Source organism: Pristiophorus japonicus, chromosome 20 (assembly GCF_044704955.1).
Source record: "Pristiophorus japonicus isolate sPriJap1 chromosome 20, sPriJap1.hap1, whole genome shotgun sequence".
Classification (NCBI taxonomy): domain Eukaryota; kingdom Metazoa; phylum Chordata; class Chondrichthyes; family Pristiophoridae; genus Pristiophorus; species Pristiophorus japonicus.
In genome coordinates this window covers 24,650,455-24,673,032 of record NC_091996.1, presented here as the reverse complement: position 1 = coordinate 24,673,032, position 22,578 = coordinate 24,650,455, and the positions used below count along the sequence as shown (strand labels likewise).

Here is a 22,578-nt window from a genome sequence, read left to right as displayed (position 1 = left end):
CTCGCGCGCGCTCTCTCTCTCTCTCTCTCTCTCTCTCTCTCTCTCTCTCTCTCTCTCTCCCTCGCGCGCGCGCTCTCTCTCTCTCTCCCTGTGCTCTCCTAATACATATTTTAAAATCTCTGCAATCAACTCTCTTTATTGCCCCAAGGGTCAGTCCTTCGTCCCCTATTCATCATCTACATCCAGTTTCTTGAACCATAAGGGGTTATGGGGAGCAGGCGGGGAAGTGGAGCTGAGTCCATGATCAGATCAGCCATGATCTTGAATGGCGGAGCAGGCTCGAGAGGCCATATGGCCTACTCCTGTTCGTATTTCTTATGTTCTTATATTACCCGTGATAAGAACATCCACATTTATATTGCTGCCACTCAATTCTATATCTACATTACCATTATTAACTCGAGGGCTCTTTCTATTCTGTCTAATTGCCTGTTCAACATCAAATCCTGAAAGAGCTATATGTCCCAACCAGGAGCCTCCACACTCTCTGTGGAGTTACCTCACCCACACACCATTGGAGTGCAATCTATCAACCATTATGCTCCTGCCCTCTGGAAATCTCTTCCAATGCCATTGTACTTTGCTGCCTATAACCCACCTCTTCAGCTGTGCTGTTGGCTGTCCTCGTGTCCTTGATCCCTTTCCCCTTTGTCAAGAGCCCTGTTACACGAGGAGCATTATATAAATGTAAATGATCTTTTAGTTTCTTAAGTATTGGGCCCTAGCACCATCGCCATGGAGACACAACATCATTTTAGTGATGATGAGGTGGCAGTTGACGTGTTTGAGCATATGAAACGGAAACCTAAGAAGCCACAGCATGGTACTGATTATAGGGCTATTACCTTGTCCTACAGCTATTGGTGTGTCACATAGTGGATGCAATTTTGTAAAAAAAAAGCAGAAACAAATCTAATGTGCAAGTATTTTGTTCTTTTTCTGTTCCACAGTAAGCGATGCGGTGTCCAGCCCTCCTCTAATGATGTCACGTGTTAATCCCTTGCCGTTTCATTTCCTTGCTATTCCCCATTGATTTCCCCCCCGCCCCGTTTATCCTTGTAACCCAGTAACTGCTCCACACAGATGCACATAAGTCATCCCAATCCAAACTAAAAAAAGGTCATTGAGTTTTCAACGCATGTAGATCAGGGAGCTGCAAGAAAAGTAATGCGAAAAATATCTCCGGAATTGTAAATGACACTCTTGAGATAGGAGATAAAATATGATATTTAATAGCTTTCAGACTAAAGCAAACCCATTGGATGTCTGCATTATATGGTTGTTTATGTCCTGTCTCAATGTCTGCTATGATCTGACCCATACAATTTCCTGAGATTTTACTATCTGATTTAGTTTATTTTTTCTAATTTGGATATTGATCTCCTTCTGTATCAAATTTTGATTGATGCTCCTGTGAAGCACCTTGGGATGTTTTACTACGTTAAAGGCGCTATATAAATGAAAGCTGTTCTTGTACGTCGGATATGTTTGTGGACTGTTAATACCACACAGCCTGTTGCCCCTTTCAATCAACAGTCGTGGTATTGTATTCCACATGGCGGGAGTGGATTGGATGACTGTGCAAAAGACTTGGCCATTTTGAAGATTGCGTGAACTTTTGTGGATGTTAAATTTTCTATAGGGCGAGGTGGAGGAAGTCAGATAGGAGAGGAGATTGGTGACGGTGAGGTTTTTGCCCAATTCCCAACATGATTGATGTTTGGGGCTTGCCAGCTCTGAAGACGGTTGTTTATAGAGCATATGGCTGTTTGCTGCATTTTGATGGGCCCAGATAGTACAAAGATGTGAAAAAATAATGCATATAGATTTTGGCAAGAGCAAGAGTTACCAACCATCTAATTCAGATAACCAGAGAGCTGGTGGCAATTTCAGGATTCTTTGTTTTGCGCTAACTCGTTAAGGGACCAAAAAAATCCACATCACTTAAAAGTGCTCACTTGCCGTGAGAATGTACTGGAAGAGCCACAGAGTTAGGAGTTGGTTCTGCTGGACCCTGACCACCTCTGAGAATTTCCTCTACGGCCTTTGGTCTGGCTCAAATAAGATCATCATCGAATGAGCGGGCGGGGCTGGAGTGAAGCCCACTTTCCAGGCCCTCGGAGGGATAGCGTGTAGAATTGGGAGAGGTTCCCCTGGTGTGGCCAATCAAGTGGTGGAAATGACACCACCTCGATGTCCAGACCCAGATCATGGCGTAGACACCTAAACGTTAACAAAATAATCCCTTTGAGGCCCGATTTCTCTTCTGGGCCCGCCGACTCTTCGAGGCCCTCTGCATGTTGGTTGACTGATTGGCTGGACCGACTGTCAGTCAATCAGCGCGCAAGCACACACTTACCCCAGCAACAGCACTTAAAGGCGCAGTCCACCCAAACACGTGACCTCCCCTCATCCGGCAAAATCCCTCGTTCGGGACAGGCCAGGACCTGAGGGTGCCAGATAAGGGAGGTTCAATCTGTATTGTGTTTTGATGTCAATAGCAATTAGAAACATAGAAACATAGAAAATAGGTGCAGGAGTAGGCCATTCGTCCCTTCTAGCCTGCACCGCCATTCAATGAGTTCATGGCTGAACATTCAACTTCAGTACCCCATTCCTGCTTTCTCGCCATACCCCTTGATCCCCCTAGCAGTAAGGACCTCATCTAACTCCTTTTTGAATATATTTAGTGAATTGGCCTCAACAACTTTCTGTGGTAGAGAATTCCACAGGTTCACCACTCTCTGGGTGAAGAAGTTTCTCCTTATCTCGGTCCTAAATGGCTTACCCCTTATCCTTAGACTGTGACCCCTGGTTCTGGACTTCCCCAACATTGGGAACATTCTTCCTGCATCTAACCTGTCGAAACCCGTCAGAATTTTATATGTTTCTTTTTCGAGCTGGATTGTGACAGAAAATGAGCTTAAAATATTTTTATAGATATTGTATTGGCTGTAATAAGGGCAGTTATCATTATATGTATATTGCCTGTGATGCTGCTCACGGTCTGTTGATAAGCACATGTTTCTTGTGTACAAGATAGTAACGGAGTTTTGGCCGAGCCTTCAGAAACTTGCTCCACAGAGCAACCTACTGGCCAGAGCCTGCAATTACATTGTTACAGACAATTTTGTCGGAGTTTCATTCTGAATGTTGACATAACATCACGACTAAAGTTCATGACAACAGGAAGCGTACACATATGCAGGATTTTTACCAATGTATCGTCCAATCTCTGGGGATAATGCAACTCCCGATCTGCTCCCAAGTTCGAAACCGCACACTATTCTTTTACTTTTTGTGATAAATTTGGAGACTGCATGACGGAATTTTACAAGAAGGAAGGTTTAGGTCTGATGTTCAATCGGAGGAGTCGGAGTTACATTGAATGTTTTCTTGTTTTTTTCAGGGCAGCAGCAGCTCTGACTCTCTGGATGGACAGTACTCTGATTACGCTATGAAAAGCTATGATGCCGTTGTATTTGATGTACTTAAAGTCACACCTGAGGAATTTGCTGTAAGTCGACACATTCCAGTGCAATGCTGACACAATGCAACATCCCAATCCTAGTCTCGGCTGTTGCAATATCCAAGCCAGCATTTATTAGGCTGATCATTTGGACTGCGATAGCTTTATTTGTTGCTGAGTGGATCTGGTGGCCTTTATTATTTTTTCTCTTTCTCTGGCCGGATACAAAAATCAGACCGAAAACTGGGTTTAAAACCGTGCATTTACCAAAAATAAATATTTGAATTTAATGAACTCCTCGTAACTTCTCAAAACACTCCTCACCACCTGGAGTGTAGTAATTGCTGTTATGCCGACATTTTAGCAGCGACTTAGAACATCGACACTCATCGACACTGTATAAAACACTGCCACATTACAGGAGAGGTGTGATTACACTGGAGAGGGTACAAAGGAGATTTACGAGGATGTTGCCTGGACTGGAGAATTTTAGCTACGAGGAAAGATTGGATAGGCTGGGGTTTTCTTTGGAATAGAGGAGGCTGAGGGGAGACCTTATTGAGGTGTATAAAATTATGAGTGGCCTAGATAGAGTGGATAGGAAGGACTTATTTCGCTTAGCAGAGGGGTCAACATCCAGAGGGCATAGATTTAAAGTAATCGGTAGGAGGTTTAGAGGGGATTTGAAGGGGAATCTTTTCACCCAGAGGGTGGTGGGGGGTCTGGAACTCGTTGCCTGAAAGGGTGGTAGAGGCAGAAACCCTCACCACATTTAAAAATGGATGTGCACTTGAAGTGCCGTAACCTGCAGGGCTACGGGCCAAGAGCTGGAAAGTGGGTTCAGGCCAGATAGCTCTTTGTTGGCCGCCACGGACATGATGGGCCGAAATGGCCTCCTTCTGTGCTGTAAATTTCTATGATTCTATAATCTGCAGTAGTTCCTAGTTAGTTGAGGTTAAGAAGATAGAGAGTGACAAATAGAGTTCTCTTTCATTCTTGACTTCTTAAATTCTTCCCTCATTTTATGCCATAACTACTGTTTTGCTGATCTCTTTCTGGACTTTTCAACATCATTACTGCCATGCATCTCACATTACTGTATATAACTGTATCTTACCATACTATACATGACTGTAACTGGATATGACCTGTAACAATAAGCATACCTTACCACCAGGGGTGCACTTGCAGGAGACACTCCATACCTGTCCCACTGAGTTATATAAAGGGAGGTCTCGGGCAAGTGCAGCACTGGAGAGCTGGAATTAAAGGTACAGGTCCTGAGTGACCTTGACTTCAGCGTGTGTCTCGTGTAAGTCAGTACATTAGAGTCAGGACTTAACAATTACCAATCTCTTTCTCCCCCCCCCCCCCCGCCCACTGAACTGTTGCACCATTGGTGGTTTATCCAGTTTCTCCTCTGCAGTGGTTGCGTCTCGAATCGCCACACAAGAGTTGCATCCCACTGATGGATCCCTTACTGTTTTATTTAAATCTTCGGTACATTTTAGTAACTGACATTCCAGTTTATTTTCTTACGTGGTTCCCTTTTCTCAGTTTAGCCTTGCTCATGTGTTTCCTGTCTTTGTGTGTTGCACTTCCAGGTATTTTAACAACCTTCGTTTGGCTGATATTTCCCTGCTGAATTTCAGTTGAACTTTAACCTGCTCTCTGCCCTTAAAAGCACTTGGCCACAAATCCTTCCCATTTCCTCTGTAAATGACCGTTTTCTCGTTTGCAAACTTTCTTTCTAATTAGAATTCTATACCATTTTCCTTTACTCGTCACTCAAAGTAGAAACACCCTATAGAGCCCACACTGCGATATGTGTGTGCACAAGGTCCGTGCAGCAGAGCGGGTCTTGGGTAATCCTTGCCACTGGACCAAGACCTAGCTACGTCAAGCCACGGCCACCACACGTTAAAAAAAAATCCACGCACAGGCATCTTCCACCCTTCAGGATGTAGTTCAGGATCTGGAATATTAGGTCCTTCATTGAAACACCTGTGAACTCATCCTTTTTTAGCGTGGAAGCAAGTCATCCTCGTTTCGAGGGACTGCCTATGATCATGACCATACTGTAGCACCTAGTCTAGCCGATTGGGGCCAAAGACATTGCTGGAAGACAGTACAGAAAATATATTGCCATATGCAATATATTATATATACTGTTGATGTCTAATGGTTTAAATGGAGCTTTACATTTTGCTGAGTGAGCACAGATGTGCTGTGGGACATTTTTATATCCTAATAGTTATAAATTTCCTTGACTTATAAATTTCAATGAGTGATCATATATGTTTAAAATTGAGCAGACCTGAAGTGCTGATTTTCTGAATGTGCACTCCTGGATCGGAGACTTGTGCAGAGCAGGAAATTGCAGAGCCAATCCCAACAATTTTGGTCTTTTCTGTGATGGAAAATTGTGGGGAACATACTGGAGATTTCCCGATATCCACTCCTGATGGAGGAGACTCTGTGCTGGGAACACCTATTTGGAGAATTAACTTAAAACACCTTCACGTTACTGATTAAATGAGCTTAATTGTTTTATTATAGTCGTTCCAGTAAAGCCTTGTTAGATATAATCTAATGAAAATGCTATTTCTATACCAATAAAGAAAACTACATCAGGAGACATTCTTTCCTATAGTCGTGTAATGATTCCAAATATTTTCACGATAAAGGACTTTTCTTGATTAGTTTATACAAACATTTGCTATTAATACTGAAATAATGTGGAAAGTTTCTGGAAGATCACGCACGCTCATTGCAAAAATAAAGTTGAGATTTAAAATAACTTGCTAATTTTCTTGTGTGTTGCAGAGTCAAATCACTTTAATGGATGTCCCAGTATTTAAAGCGATACAACCAGAGGTAAGGTCCGAGATTGTACATTGCACTTTTCTTGGGAATGGAGGAGCTGCGGAGGCAACTGGACATTACTCTTATGAATGAAACATTCTACCAAGTTGAATAATCACGTGTCATTGTTATCGAGGGATATGGGGATAGTGCAGGAAAGTGGAGTTGAGGTAGAAGATCAGCCATGATCTCATTGAATGACGGAGCAGGCTCGAGGGGCCGAATGGCCTACTCCTCCTATTTCTTATGTTATTGAAGGAGTAATATTTTACCAGAAACATTATATTAAAAACAAAACCGAGACAATCTCCAATGGCCTTTGCACACAGAGTCAAAGTGGAGTCCAGGCCATGTGTAATTTTCAGCTGAACTGCGGTTAGAAGACGGAGGATAATTGGACCAAGGCTTGCCGGTGCAACTCTGTTAAAATCATACTTTATATTCTTCTTTATTAATTTCCATTATAAATTCCTATGTGCACATTTATAATAAAAACCATCGATATAAACGTGCCATGTTGTAATTAGACATTCACCTCAAACCCTCCATCCATTCCTCCCACCCTCCCAATCCCACTTCTTCCCCCCAAGGGCAGGTGATGAGACCAGAACAGAGGCCCTCTCGCCTCAGCCAATGTCCCCCTCCTACCCTACCTCTGTGTCCCTCAGAGGTATTGCTTGCTTTCAAAATTCAACTCCGAGAGTAAAAAAAAATCAAATTAAAATGAGGAAAGAATTGGTCGTCTGCCTTCCTCTCTACTTGTGACTTTCTTTGTCCATCTCCATTTTTTCCACTCTCCCTCTACTTCAGAGGTGTTAGAAATTAAAATCTCTGTCTCCCAGATGTAAGTATTGCTCTTTTCAACAAAAAACACAGGAGATCATTCGATGGTTTAAAAATTCAACATTTTTCAAAGTTGAAGTAACATAGTGAAGAAAGATGCATTGTTTCTCCTCCACCTCTCTCTCTCTCTCTCTCTCTCTCTCTCTCTCTCTCTCTCTCTCTCTCTTAGAAACATAAAAACATAGAAATTTACAGCGCAGAAGGAGGCCATTTTGGCCCATTGTGTCCACGTCGGCTGACAAAGAGCCATACGGCCCTTGGTCAGCAGCCCTAAAGGTTACATATAAACCTATGAACAATGACGGAAAGGCAAAGAGCACCCAGCCCAACCAGTCTGCTTCACACAACTGCGACACCCGTTATACTGAAACATTCTACACTCCACCCCAATCTCCTGGGAGAGGCAAAAACCCAGGCCAATTTAGGGAGGAAAAAAATTTTGGAAAATTCTCTCTCTCTCTCTCTCTCTCTCTCTCTCTCTCTCTCTCTCTCTCTCTCTCTCTCTCTCTCTCTCTCTGACCCCATAAACTCGTGCTCTCTCACTTTCTAAAGTTTATGGTATACAAAGCCTACAAATAAGTGTGTAACCCAAATATTGCCCTTTCACTCTCTCTCTCTCTCTCTCTCTCTCTCTCTCTCTCTCTCTCTCTCTCTCTCTCTCTCTCTCTCTCTCTCTCTCTCTCTCACATACACTGCCTCAGCGCACTTAATTATACGATTGACCAAAGTAAAGCTTTGGAAATTTGCTTTCTAGCTTTTTTTCAAAATAATTTGGAAAACCTTTTGAACAGAAACCAGGAGAAGCTGAAGAAAACTACTCCTTGGTGTATCCTGATTGGGTAAACTGTCCTTGCTCAGACTGGACAATCCGTATTCATCTCACATCACAGGTTTAGGCGCAAATTGCAGTTTGAAGCTCGGGCTTGTGGCTGAACTTCAAGCAATAGCTTCAACATTAAAAGATAACAAAAGATAATTCAGGTTCGAACTATTTTAATTTGATTAAACTATTACTTTGAACATTAGAAATTTCAGTTGCTGAGGAACAAGTGCAGATAAGGGAAATCTTTGGAAAGCATGATATCATTGTTATATATGCAGACTATAGATATACTCTCTCTGTAGTCACTGTATAGTTGCATAAGATGGAGACTTGTTACCTGATGTACTATCAGTAAAGTTTACACTATATATATAATGCTGACACCACTAGAGGGTGCAACTGGTGGAGATCAGGGTTTCCTGCTCCGGTGGCAGGAGACTGTCCACCAGAGGGCACTGCGGTGGGAGACCTGAGGTGTGCAGGGCCCAGTATAAAAGGCTGCCCACCATGCTCGTGCCTCACTCTGGAGTTACAAATAAAGGACTAAGGTCACTACAGTTTGAGTACAACACATTGGCTCGTGGAGTCATTCATAAGTGCATTACAGACATAACAATCACCATATTTGAGTCTCTACTGAGAAATCCAGACAAGGTAGAGTTTCTACTTGCCTAATATGGAATGCAGGCTCTTTCCTCTTAGAAACATATCCCACACCCCACCTACTGAAGCCCAGACAGCTGCAACTTAGCTTGGAACAATCCAGTTTAGGATTGGGCCGTCAATGTGCCATCCCTGTTTTACAAGCAAAAAAGCAGTTGAAGGTGCAAATATACATGCAGCCAGTTTATTTTTAGAATGACTTGAAGCTGTTATGTCCTTGGAAAATGTGAGTGTGATCAGACTTTAAATTGCTTGTTGCAGCTTGAAGGTGTGCCTTGCTGAGGTGTGTGTACACGAGATGCAAGGAAAGAACTGTAGATTGCTGTGGGTGTGACATATGGGAGAGCGGCAAATGTGGAGTGCTTTGTGGCATACAGTCTTGGACTGACTACCCAACACTGTCAGATGGTCTTACCATACCAGCTTTCTTAGTGTGCTGTCTACGTTCAGAAAGTTAAGGGACAACCTGATCGAAGTTTTCAGGATATTAAGGGGAACAGATAGGGTAGCTAGAGAGAAACTATTCCCGCTGGTTGGGGAGTCCAGGACTAGGGGGAATAGTCTCAAAATTAGAGTCAGACCTTTCAGGAGTGAAATTAGGAACCACTTCTACACATAAAGGGTGGTAGAAGTTTGGAACTCTCTTCCTCAAACAGCAATTGATGCCAGACCAATTCATTTTAAATTGGAGATTGATAATGTTTTGTTAACTAAAGGTATTAAGGGATCGGGGCCAAAGGCGGGTATAAGGAGTTGGGTCACAGATCATCCATGATCTCATTGAATGACGGAACAGGCTCGAGGGACTGAATGGCCTCCTCCTGTTCCCATGTTCTTGTGCATCTGTTCTCCGATCCTGCAGGCAGTGCCACCTATTACTATCAGGAATGGTGCACTGCCTTCCCTTCGGGCGAAGACTCTCAAATGCCAAACAGGACAACCTTCCAGCACGTCATGTACCTGCACATCGATTTTTTTCCAACCAATCTATTGTCCACACAATCCCTCGCCGGCTTCTACATTGGCTTTTCTTCCATTTCATTTTTTTTCTTGCCATTCTCATTATCCTCTCCACCCCCAGCCCTCATCGCTTCGCCCCCTCTTCGCTCCGATCCCTGTCCCACCACTCTGGAAAATGTTAACAAATTTTAAAATTCATTGAGGCGTTATAGAATCAGAAACAATATTTGTCCCCAGACGAAGTCACTTATCTTCTAAGTGCACGCTTCACCATTACATTGACTCTCCGCACAAGACCAAAGCTGTTCTGTCCATTCTGAGTAGTTGTTCGAATGATCCCACCATGGTAAATTGGGGGTAGACGCTCACTGCACTGCTGGCTAGCTTAGCACCGGCAGCTAAGCCAAAACTTGGAACTGAAAATCAGGGAAAGGAAACCCAATGTAGACATGCAACATAACCGAAAATAATAACAACAGAATGATGGGATATAAACTTTAATCTTCCTCCATTGGCAATTAGTGGCAATCGGGGAGTTATTTTTCATATTTCATTTACTTTATAAGCATAGGAAATGAGCTACAGTTTATGAATTTTAGACCTTGTGTAATCATTTGCATTTAGTAAATTACAATCTTGCTGCTGTTCGGGCAACTTGTTAAATAATCGATAACCGTGAACAGATTGAGGCTGGTGAATAATTTTGAACATGGTCTACTTGATTGCCTGCATGACACGCAGCTTAAATTTCAATATAGTGGGTTAGGGGTGGGTGGGGAGGTTTGACCCATCCACCTCCACGGAGGTGTGTGGGGGACCTGACCCATCCACCTCCATGGCACGAACCTGGTATTGCAGTACTTCCAGGAACGGTGCAGTGGCTCTAGGCCTTTTGGCTAAGAGCATTGGCGCAGAGTGATCCTTGGCATGTGCAAGGTGACCTCTGGCGTTTGTGATTTGACAAAGAATTGGAACGATTGGCTACGAATTAAAAAAAAATATATATAGTGGGTTAGGTAATTATTGTTATTACCCATTACAGCCTGATTGACAGTCTACTCCCAAATTGTAAAGTAGTTACTACCTATACTCTGTTCAAGCATTCACTCCTTCTACATCTCAAGAAATAAAGACTTGCATTTTTATAGCGCCTTTCATGACCACCAATTTGTGCACAGCAAGCTCCCAAAAACAGCAATGTGATAATGACCAGATAAACACACTTTCTTATGATTGAGCGATAAATATTAGCCAGCACACTGGGGATAACTCCCCTGCTCTTCTTTGAGAGAGTGCCGTAGGATATTTTATGTTCACCTAAGAGAACAGCACCTTGGTTTAACGTCTCACCCAAAAGACGGCATCTCCGCCAGTGCAGAACTCCCTCAGCACTGCACTGGAGTGTCAGCCTAGATTTATGTACTCAAGTTTCTGGAGTGGGATTGAACCCACAACCTCTGACTCAGGCGAGAGTTCTATCCACTGAGCCACAGTTCACACTATTGATCTATTCCTTGGCAGATAGGTTGAGATATCTGAGTTGGATGAAAGTGTTGCTACTCTGATGAGACACACCTCACTTTCTCATCAGCCCAGCTTGGAGATAAAGGCGGCACATTCGGCTAAGCCCATTGCCTTTTTACATATAAAACATAATTTGAATCTAGTCAGAACAATGGCACAAAAATCTTCTACTCCTGTAATATTACATCCTGTATCAAATGTTACTGGAAATATTTTTCTCTGATATTTATTCTGTATGAGATCCTTGGTTTCTACACAGTGACAAAGCAGTGGGCACATTTTTCAGCAGTGGTACGAATACATTGTCCACATGCCCGATACTAGATTCCCAAAACAAGCACTCTACTCAGAGCTCCGACACGGTAAGTGAGCCCTAGATGGGCAGAGGAAACATTTCAAGGCCACACTCAAAGCCTCCATGAAAAAGTGCACCATCCCCACTGACACCTGGGAATCCCTGGCCCAAGACCGCTCAAAGTGGAGGAGAAGCATCCAGGAAGGCGCCGAACACCTTGAGTCTCTTCGCCGGGAGCACGCGGAAACATAGAAATATAGAAAATAGGTGCAGGAGTAGGCCATTCGGCCCTTCGAGCCTGCACCACCATTCAATATAATCATGGCTGATTATGCAACTTCAGTACCCCATTCCTGCTTTCTCTCCATACCCCTTCGTCCCTTTAGCCATAAGGGCCACATCTAACTCCCTTTTGAATATATCTAACGAACTGGCCTCAACAACTTTCTGTGGTACAGAATTCCACAGGTTCACAATTCTGAGTGAAGAAGTTTCTCCTCATCTCGGTCCTAAATGGCTTACCCCTTATCCTTAGACTGTGACCCCTGGTTCAGGATTTCCCCAACATCGGGAACATTCTTCCTGCAGCTAACCTGTCCAATCCCGTTAGAGTATTATGTTTCTATGAGATCCCCTCTCATTCTTCTAAATTCCAGTGAATTTAAGGCTAGTTGATCCAGTCTTTCTTATGTCTGTCCTGCCATCCTGGGAATCAGTCTGGTGAACCTTCGCTGCACTCGCTCAATAGCAAGAATGTCCTTCCTCAGATTAGGAGAACAAAACTGTCCACAATATTCAAGGTGTGGCCTCACCAAGGCCCTGTACAACTGCAGTAAGACCTCCCTGCTCCTATACTCAAATCCTCTCTCGCCAGGAAGTAGAGCGCACGACAACCCAGGCACCCCACCCACCCGTCCCTTCAACCACAGTCTGCCCCACCTGCAACAGAGACTGTAGGTATCGCATCGGACTCATCAGTCACATGCAAACTCCGAGGGACTGCCCAAGAAGAGGTGTGGGATTCCATGGTGCCGTGCTTCTCAATAGCCCCTTCATTGTCACCCGTTCTGACCACATTGTCAGAGGTCAATAGGCATTAATTTGAGTTTCGATAGATGCACCTTACGAGCATCAGGCTGCTGAGGATTGAAACCTTTATCTTCAAACAGTGTGCCATGTAAAAGTGCCAGTGCACCTGATTAATCAATTGCAATAACCAAGCCTATTAATTGACCTAACTTATTGAATACAAACGGATTCAATTAAATAGGAACTTTGCTCCATGTATATGGGGTTGACTTATGAGGAAAGGTTGAGTAGGTTGGGCCTCTACTCATTGTAGTTCAGAAGAATGAGAGGTGATCTTATCGAAACGTATAAGATTATGAGGGGGCTTGACAAGGTGGATGCAGAGAGGATGTTTCCATTAATAGGGGAGACTAGAACTAGAGGGCATGATCTTAGAATAAGGGGCCACCTATTTAAAACTGAGATGAGGAAAAATTTCTTAGGGTTATAAATCTGTGGAATTCGCTGCCTCAGAGAGCTGTGGAAGCTGGGACACTGAATAAATTTAAGACAGAAAGAGACAGTTTCTTAAATGATACGGGGATAAGGGGTTATGGGGAGCGGGCGGGAAAGTGGAGCTGAGTCCATGATCAGATCAGCCATGATCTTATTGAATGGCGGGGCAGTCTTGAGGGGCCGTATGGCCTACTCCTCCTATTTCTTATGTTCTTGTATATATTTGTGCTGCATAATTCTGCAGTAAATGCTGATCAGATGTAATTTTAGCCTTGGTCTCAATTGTATAATTGTGTTAGCATTTTACTCAAGTTTGGCGTTATTTTTAAAATATTACATTGAAATGTGCGACCAGCTTATACATTAAACATAAATGACAAGTGCAAAACATTGGCCTGAAAATTGCGGTCGGAGGTTTCACGCGGGTGGACAGCTCCGACCAAAATCTTTTTCCGTAGGGTACCCAGTGGTCCTTGAGAAATGGATACTAGGTCCGAGGCCTAGATGCAAAACCAGCACATGGGCTCACACATCCCAGGTATCATATGGGCCTGGACCACCAATGAACACGGAGTATTCTCATTGATAATAATGGTGAGCTCCGTTTGTATGAGCTCCCATTACTATCAATGCGCATACTCCCAAAAACACAAACATAACAGAATAAATTAAAAAGCAAAAACACCTCACCCATTTAAAGTTAATTGAAGTTGAATTTACTTAAATGTTTTAGGAAAAATGTTTTTTTGGAAATGTATTTAATATGTTTTAATAGTTAAAAATAAATTTACCTTAATGGACAAGGCTTTAAATGTAGAAATGAGTGAAAGAATTAAATTTTTCGATGTTTTAAAACTCTTACGCTGGTAAAATTAGACTATAGGTCTGCTTTTACCAGACGTTTGAAGGACTTTCGCTGGGCAGGAGTTAGCCAAATCTCTGCGCGTGAATGTCCTTCTCCTGGGGATGCATGCAATCTGTCTAAAGACAGATTGCAAATGACGGTTCTCGGCGCGTGTGCATTGTGCACCATGAACCGGCATTTGCGAGGCCTCTTCGGGTGTGTGCTCACATCGTACACACCCGGGGAGGCTGCAGTTTACGGCCCAATAGTTGAAATCTTCCGGTTTTGACAGTCTGTTGTCATTCCTCTCATCTGTCTTTGGGCTTCTTTCACAGTCTGCGTTGTATTTGGGAAAACTAGAAATGGAACCAGGGCAAATTACACCAGTAAACCTTGTGTTAGTGAGCGTGTACTTGTCATGTTAATTACTTTCAAGGTAGGGTAGCCTCGTGGTTTTGGTACTGGGCTACTAAAGTTGACATCAATCCTAGGTGTCTGTATTCTCTCCATACCACACATCTATTTTTTTTTTTAAACTGGGTAATTTTGTAAGTTAGAAGGGTGCTTGACCCTTACTCTGCCACCTGGCCCAGAGATATTCCAGTCTCCCTGGGCTGGTGCTTTTTTAGAGGTTTTTAGTTCATACACTGGCACTGACACAAATCCTGGTATTACAGTCATGCCCAAAGTCAGCAGTAGCCTATAATAACCCTTTATTACCAAAATTAAAATAAAAAGTTGTTGCTTCGGCCCACCCTGTCTTTCCCTTTCTCGTATATTTTTTGTTTGCTTCCATCTCTTCCATTTTTGGTTATTTTCTTTCGACTTAATTTGTAAATAATATACTGTGATTTAAAAAAATATATATATTTGTTCTTGGGATGTGGCAAGGCCAGCATTTATTGTCCATCTCTAATTGCCCTTGAGAGAGTGGTGGTGAGCTGCTGCCTTCAACCGTTCCAGTCGGTGTGGTGATGGTCTTTGTAGCGATTTGGTACAACTGAGTGGCTCGGTAGGCCATTTCAGAGGGCAGTTATGAGTCAACCACATTGTTGGAGTCACATATCGGCCAGATCGGGTAAGGACAGCAGATTTCCTTCCCTAAACATAGAAAATAGGTGCAGAAGGAGACCATTCGGCCCTTTGAGCCTGCACCACCATTCAATAAGATCATGTCTGATCATTCACCTCAGTACCCCTTTCCTGCTTTCTCTCCATACCCCTTGATCCCTTTAGCCGTAAAGGCCATATCTAACTCCCTCTTAAATATATCCAATGAACTGGCCTCAACAATTCCACAGGTTCACAATTCTGAGTGAAGAAGTTTCTCCTCATCTCAGTCCTAAATGGCTGACCCCTTATCCTTGGACTGTGTCTCCTGGTTCTGGACTTCCCCAACATCGGGAACATTCTTCCAGCATCTAACCTGTCCTGTCCCGTCAGAATTTTATATATTTCTATGAGATCCCCTCTCATTCATCTAAACTTCAGTGAATACAGGCCCAGTCGATCCAGTCTCTTCTCATATGTCAGTCCTGCCATCCCGGGAATCAGCCTGGTGAACCTTCGCTGCACTCCCTCAATAGCAAGAACATCCTTCCTCAGATTAGGAGACGAAAACTGAACACAATATTCCAGGTGAGGCCTCACCAAGGCCCTATACAACTGCAGTAAGACCTCCCTGCTCCTATACTTAAATCCCCTAGCTATGAAGGTCAACATACCATTTGCCGCCTTCACCGCCTGCTGTACCTGCATGCCAACTTTCAATGACTGATGTACCATGACACCCAGGTCTCGTTGCACCTCCCCTTTTCCTAATCTGCCGCCATTCAGATAATATTCTGCCTTCATGTTTTCGCCACCAAAGTGGATAACCTCACATTTATCCACATTATACTGCATCTGCCATGCATTTTCCGACTCACCTAACCTGTCCAAGTCACCCTGCAGCCTCTTAGCGTCCTCCTCACAGCTCACACTGCCACCCAGCTTAGTATCATCTGCAAACTTGGAGATATTACACTCAATTGCTTCATCTAAATCATTAATGTATATTGTAACTAGCTGGGGTCCCAGCACTCACTCCTGCGGCACTCCACTAGTCACTGCCTGCCATTCTGAAAAGGACCCATTTATCCCGACTCTCTGTTTCCTGTCTGCCAACCAGTTCATTATCCACGTCAGTACATTACCCCCAGTACCATGTGCTTTAATTTTGCACACCAATCTCTTGTGTGGAACCTTGTCAAAAGCCTTTTGAAAGTCCAAATACACCACCTCCATTGATTCTCCCTTGTCCACTCTACTAGTTACATCCTCAAAAAAATTCCAGAAGATTTGTCAAGCATGATTTCCCTTTCATAAATCCACGCTGACTTGGACCGATCCTAGCATTGCTTTCCAAATGCGCTGCTATTTTTTCTTTAATAATTGATTCCAACATTTTTCCCACTACTGATGTCAGGCTAACCGGTCTATAATTATCCGTTTTCTCTCCCTCCTTTTTTAAAAAGTGGTGTTACATTAGCTACCCTCCAGTCCATAGGAACTGATCCAGAGTCAATAGAATGTTGGAAAATGATCACCAATGCATCCACTATTTCTAGGGCCACTTCCTTAAGTACTCTGGGATGCAGACTATCAGGCCCCGGGGATTTATCGACCTTCAATCCCATCAATTTTCCGCCTAATAAGGAATACCTTCAGTTCCTCCTTCTCACTAGACCCTTGGTCCCCTAGTATTTCCAGCAGGTTATTTGTGTCTTCCTTCGTGAAGACAGAACCAAAGTATTTGTTCAACTGGTCTGCCATTTCTTTGTTCCCCATTATAAATTCACCTGAATCCGACTGCAAGGGACCTACGTTTGTCTTCACTAATCTTTTTCTCTTCACATATCTATAGAAGCTTTTGCAGTCAGTTTTTATGTTCCCATCAAGCTTCCTCTCGTACTCTATTTTCTCCCTCCTAATAAATCCATTGTCCTCCTTTGCTAAATTCTAAATTTCTCCCAGTCCTCAGGTTTGCTGCTTTTTCTGGCCAATTTATATGCCTCTTGGATTTAACACTATCCTTAATTTCCCTTGTTAGCCACAGTTGAGCCACCTTCCCTCTTTTATTTTTATTCCAGACAAGGATGTACAATTGTTGAAGTTCATCCATGTGATCTTTAAATGTTTGCCTTGCCTATCCACTGTCGAGCCTTTTTAAGTATCATTCGCCAGTCTGTTCTAGCCAATAAGAACATAAGAATTAGGAACAGGAGTAGGCCATCTAGCCCCTCGAGCCTGCTCCGCCATTCAATATCATGGCTGATCTGGCCGTGGACTCAGCTCCACTTACCCACCCGCTCCCCGTAATCCTTAATTCCCTTATTGGTTAAAAATCTATCTCTCTCTGACTAGAATACATTCAATGAGCTAGCCTCAACTGCTTCCTTGGGCAGAGAATTCCACAGATTCACAACCCTCTGGGAGAAGAAATTCCTTCTCAACTCGGTTTTAAATTGGCTCCCCCGTATTTTGAGGCTGTGCCCCCTTGTTCTAGTCTCCCCTACCAGTGGAAACAACCTCTCTGCCTCTATCTTGTCTATCCCTTTCATTATTTTAAATGTTTCTATAAGATCACCTCATGGATGAACTGGTAATGTGTAGTGTGATTGTTAAACATTCTTAATAAACCAACTAGTTCTCAATAGCAATGTGTTGCTATGAATTCTTAAGCAAAGAACCCATGGAGCAAATACATTACACAATGTTTAAATTTAAGAAAATGTAGAATAATGCCAAAGGACATTAATGAATCCGAAGGGTTTTTACAATAATCCGGTAGTCTCATGGTCACCATTACTGATGCTAGCTTTTTTTTCCAGATTTATTTAATTGACTGAATTTAAATTCCCCAGCTGTCATGGTGGGATTTGAACAGATGTTTCCGGATCAATGAGTCCAGGCCTCTGGATTACTAGTCCAGTAACACAACCACTATGCTACCATACTCGAACTATTCTACATTTTCTTAAATTTAAACATTGTGTAATGTATTTGCTTCATGGGTTCTTTGCTTAAGAATTCATAGCAACACATTGCTATTGAGAACTAGTTGGTTTATTAAGAATGTTTAACAATCTCACTACACATTACCAGTTCATCCACTCGGCTCACAACTGCATACCTCATCTTGGATGACCCAGACCCAACTGACTGGGATTTTATTGAATCTTGTGAACATCAGATGACTGGCTAAGCCACTCACAATGCAACACTTTACAACTATTTTATATATAACTTTAAATCAAGTGTCCCCTTTTGGTACGGGCACTCGAACCACAAATTTCCAAATAAAACTTTAAAGGAAACTTAGCTCAAATTAAAATTTGGTTGCCAGGGGTATGATGCACTCCAGTCCCTCTGGCGCCCACCTCCTGCGGAAGGCTGCAAGCGTACCGGTGGACACCGCGTGCTCCATCTCCCGGGACACCTTGGCGAGAACGCGGCAACAGCTCCACAACTATTTTAGTTGAAGACAATTAAATCGTTAAATCAAGTGTCTCCTGATTAAAGGGGGGGCACTCCAAACATTTTCAAACAAGTGACCCCTTGTATTTTTTTAGGGCACTGAAACACAAATTATCCAAGTGCCCCCTGGTTAAAAGTGGGGGGGGGGGCACTAAAACCGACACAATAAACAAATTCAACTTTAGACATTTAAAATCAAATTAAAATGTGGTTGCGGGGAGAGATGATGCACTCCAGTCCCTCCAGCGCCCATCTCTTGCGGAAGGCCACGAGCGTACCGGTGTACACCGCGTGCTCCATCTCCCAGGACACCCTGGCAAGAAAGCGGCAACAGCTCCACAAACCTGTGAGCATACTCTCAGGTGCATACATTACACATTGCAAATTGTAATGATGCTTACGGAAGACGACAGGAGGACACATTGGTTAGCAGACTAAGCGGTACATGTATTTCAGTACAGAAAATGCAAAATAATACATTGTGAAAGGAAGAGTAGGGAAAGTGATACTTAGAGTATATGGAGTAGAAGATAATAAACTGAAGATGTACCTTGCAACTAAGTCAGTCAGACTAATTCCAATACATTTAAATTGCTGAGCATTGCAAACCTTTATGTTAAAGCATTAGCAAATCAGAGGTAAGCTGCAAGGAATTCTACAAAGGGACTGTGTCTGAGAGGTTTAACGACATTAGTTCTGGGTATAATGGGCCCAATTTTCCCCAACCCCTTTTTTCGGCGCACTTACCTTAATTGCACCGAATTTGTGCACTGGAAACAGTGCGGGAAAAAAGTGTCCCATCCTGCCCGCTCTGCCGAGTCTCCGGTGTCCCAGCGTGGCGTAGATAGTGCAGTGGGGGGCGGAGCAACAGGCCAGCGCAGAAAACACTGCCGGCAGCTGCGCGCACGCGCAGTGAAGTATGCGCGCATGCTCCTTGCCCTCCCTGCGGGCTGTGAGCAGGACCCGATGCTCGCAGCCCCTATCCCCGGCCGAAGGGATGCCCACAGCCCCTATCCCTGGCCGAAGGGACGCCCCGATCTTCGCTGCACCCTATCCCTGGCCAAGTGGCCTCCCGCACCGGCTGGCTGGCCCGCTGACTTCCCGGGCCGAGGTAGGACTTGAGTTTTATTTTTTATTTATTGATGGTTATGCTTTGTTTAGTGAGGAGAGTTTTGATTCGGGGGGGGGGAGGAGAAAAAGAGTGTTTTGATGGGGGGGGGGCAGGAGGGGAACTTTATTTAAAAAAAACTTGATTCTGGCATAAAGGTAGGACTTCTATTTTTTATTTGTTATTGATTGATTGCTTATTACTTTTTGTTTTTTGTTTATTGCTTTGTAAGTCTTGGTGCCGGTCCTCTCGGCTTCCTTGTAGATCTTATTATTGAATGCTTATTTTAGTGCTTTGTAAGTCTTGGTGCTTAAAATGTACTAACCTGCGCCAACTTCTTAACTGCCCGCAATGTTTTTCAGAGCTGGCCACATACGCTGCCCTAAGTCGATTTGGAGTAAGTTTTAGCTGGTCAAAGTGGCATAAATGGCCAAAACTGGCATAAGTGTCTGGGAATGCCCCCTATAGGGAAAAAAAATCGTACCTCACTGACTTAGTCTGGGGCAAATTTTTGGGGGCAAATGGCATTTTTTAACTTACGCCAGAAAAAAACAACTTACTCCAAAAAAAATTGATGCAAATCATGGCCAAAATTGGGCCCAATATATATTTATTTCCTTAATAATGGGGGAATTGAGATTCTGTGCTGAAGGTAAAGGAAAATAATTCTTGTCAAAACTATACTTCGGGAGTGCAGTTCACATATCAAAAGATTAGAATGACGGAATCAAGTTATGGTGTGGCATCAGCTAATTTAGCCAAAAACTTGAAAGCTAATTTCTCTCAGCTGCATTTCATTAGAGGTGTCTCGAGTTCCAAGTTGCCACGGATCATTAAGTTGGTTGCGGTAATCGTACAGACCATGACAAAAACAAATGCTTTGATTTTCCTTCCACGACCCGGGCCGTGTTTGAGAGTTCACGTCCTTAAGACAGCAGCTTTCCTGCTGTTGAATGGTTACTAACTTTGTGACTAATTTTTTTTTTAGGGGGTTGGGTGCGGAGGGGAAGGCAGGTAATAAAAATTGGTTATTGGTTTTTAGAAATCTTCATAAATCCCCTTTTAATTTTAATGTTGAAGAGTTCAGAGCTTTGGCATGACTCAAAAATAATTTATATCACGCTGTTACTGTCGGCTTCTGAGTTACCTTTATTTCCAGATTAACAGTGTGAGCTCTTAATTATAATCCAGCCATGAACCCAATAATTACTGTGGAATAACGGTAATTATAGCCGAGATGGAGTAATAAATTGAACATATTGCTAACATGGATAGGCAACTTTAACGATAAATAAACCTTGAAAGAAATCAGGCCAACACTATTTGTAAGCCAAAATGCTTTCACAATCAGAAAACTCAGATAACTCAAGTCCCGCTCCAGAGACTTGAGCACAAAAGTGTAGGCTAACACTCCGGTGCTGCACTATTGGAGGTGCCGTCCCACAAACAGCAATGTGATAATAACCAGAAAATCTGTTTTTGTTATGTTGTTTGAGGAATAAATATTGACCAGGACACTGGGGGTAACTCCCTTGCTCTTCTGCGAGATAGTGCCATGGGGTCTTTTACATCCGCTGGCGAAAGCAGACGGCACCTCGGTTTAACGTCTCATCCGAAAGACGGCACCTCCGACAGTGCAGCGCTCCCTCAGCACCGCGCTGGACTGTCAGCCTAGATTTTTCGTGCTCAAATCCCTGGAGTACGACTTGAACCCACAACCTTCTGACTCAGAGGCAAAATTAACTCAGCATCCACAGTCTTTTGGGGGATTGAGTTCCAGATTTCTACTACCCTTCGTGTGAAGAAGTGCTTCCTGGTTTCACTCCGAAATGGCCTGCCTCTAATTTTAAGATTACGTCCCCTTGTTTTGGACTCCCCCACCAGAGGAAGTAGTTTCTCTGAATCTACCCTCGCAAATGTGTTTATCATTTTAAGACCTCGATCAGATCACCCCTCAACTGTCTAAACTGAAAGGAATACCAAACAAGTTTACTCAACCCGTTTTCATAATTTAACTCTAAGGCCGGGTATCAGCCTCGGGAATCTGCACACTCCAAGGCCAATATATCCTTGCTACGGTTCAGTGCCCGAAACTGAATGCAGTCCTCCAGATGGAGTCTGACTAAGGCTCTATACAACTGTCGCATCATTTCCTCACTTTTTTTATTCCAACCACCTTGAGATGAAGGCCAAGGTTCCATTAGCCTTTTTGATAACTTTTTGTACCAGTGCTTTTAGTGATTTGCACACTTGGACACCACAGACGCCTCTGAGTCAGAAAGTTGTGGGTTCAGGTCCCACTCCAGGGACTTGAGCACAAAAATCTAGGCTGACACTCCAGTGCAGTGCTGAGGGACTTGCCGCACTGTCGGAGATGCCGTCTTTCGGATGAGACGTTAAACCAAGGCCCCGTCTTCCCCCTCACGTGGACGTAAAAAATCCCATGGCACTATTTGGAAGAAGAGCAGGGGTGTTATCTGCAATGTCCTGGCCAATATTTATCCCTCAACCAACATAACAAAAAAAACAGATTATCTGGTCATTATCACATTGCTGTTTGTGGGAGCTTGCTGTGCGCAAATTGGCTGCTGCGTTTCCTACATTACAACAAGTGACTACACTCCAAAAGTACTTCATTGGCTGGAAAGTGCTTTGAGACGTCCAGTGGTTATGAAAGGCGCTATATAAATGCCTTTCACCGCTCCACCAACGCTTCTCGTCTCACTATTAAGGAAATATTCCAATTTCTCTTTCTCAGATCCCCAGTGGATGACGTTACACTTCACCACATTGTATTTTGACTCCCGCAGTTTTACCCACTCACTTATGCTGTCTGTCTCTTTTGCACTTTCCTTCTCAAATGTACACAACTTACTCTGCCTCCAAACTTAGTGTCATCTGCCAACTTGGATATACAACACTCTACTCCCTTCATCGATGTCACTGATATGTGCTGAGAAGCAGAGGCCCCAGTACACATCCCTGGGGAACACCATTTGTCATATCCACCAATCAGAAAACCGTCCCATAAGAAATAGTAGGAGTAGGCCATTTGGCCCCTCGAGCCTGCTCCGCCATTCAATAAGATCATGGCTGATCTGATCATGGACTCAGCTCCACTTCCCTGCCCGCTCCCCATAAC

At 43.4% G+C, this 22,578-nt stretch overlaps 1 protein-coding gene across 5 annotated transcripts in view; it reads left to right on the top strand.

The window, feature by feature from the left end:
* The window catches only part of LOC139232442 (ras-specific guanine nucleotide-releasing factor RalGPS1-like), a 1,066,646-nt gene that overhangs the window by 307,410 nt on the left and 736,658 nt on the right, over window positions 1-22,578 (top strand). For all 5 annotated transcript variants that reach the window (XM_070862624.1, XM_070862625.1, XM_070862622.1 and 2 more), the window contains 2 exons: window positions 3,410-3,517; window positions 6,296-6,346. In XM_070862624.1, coding sequence (XP_070718725.1) covers window positions 3,410-3,517; window positions 6,296-6,346 — 159 coding nt within the window. The remainder of the gene's footprint in view (window positions 1-3,409; window positions 3,518-6,295; window positions 6,347-22,578) is intronic.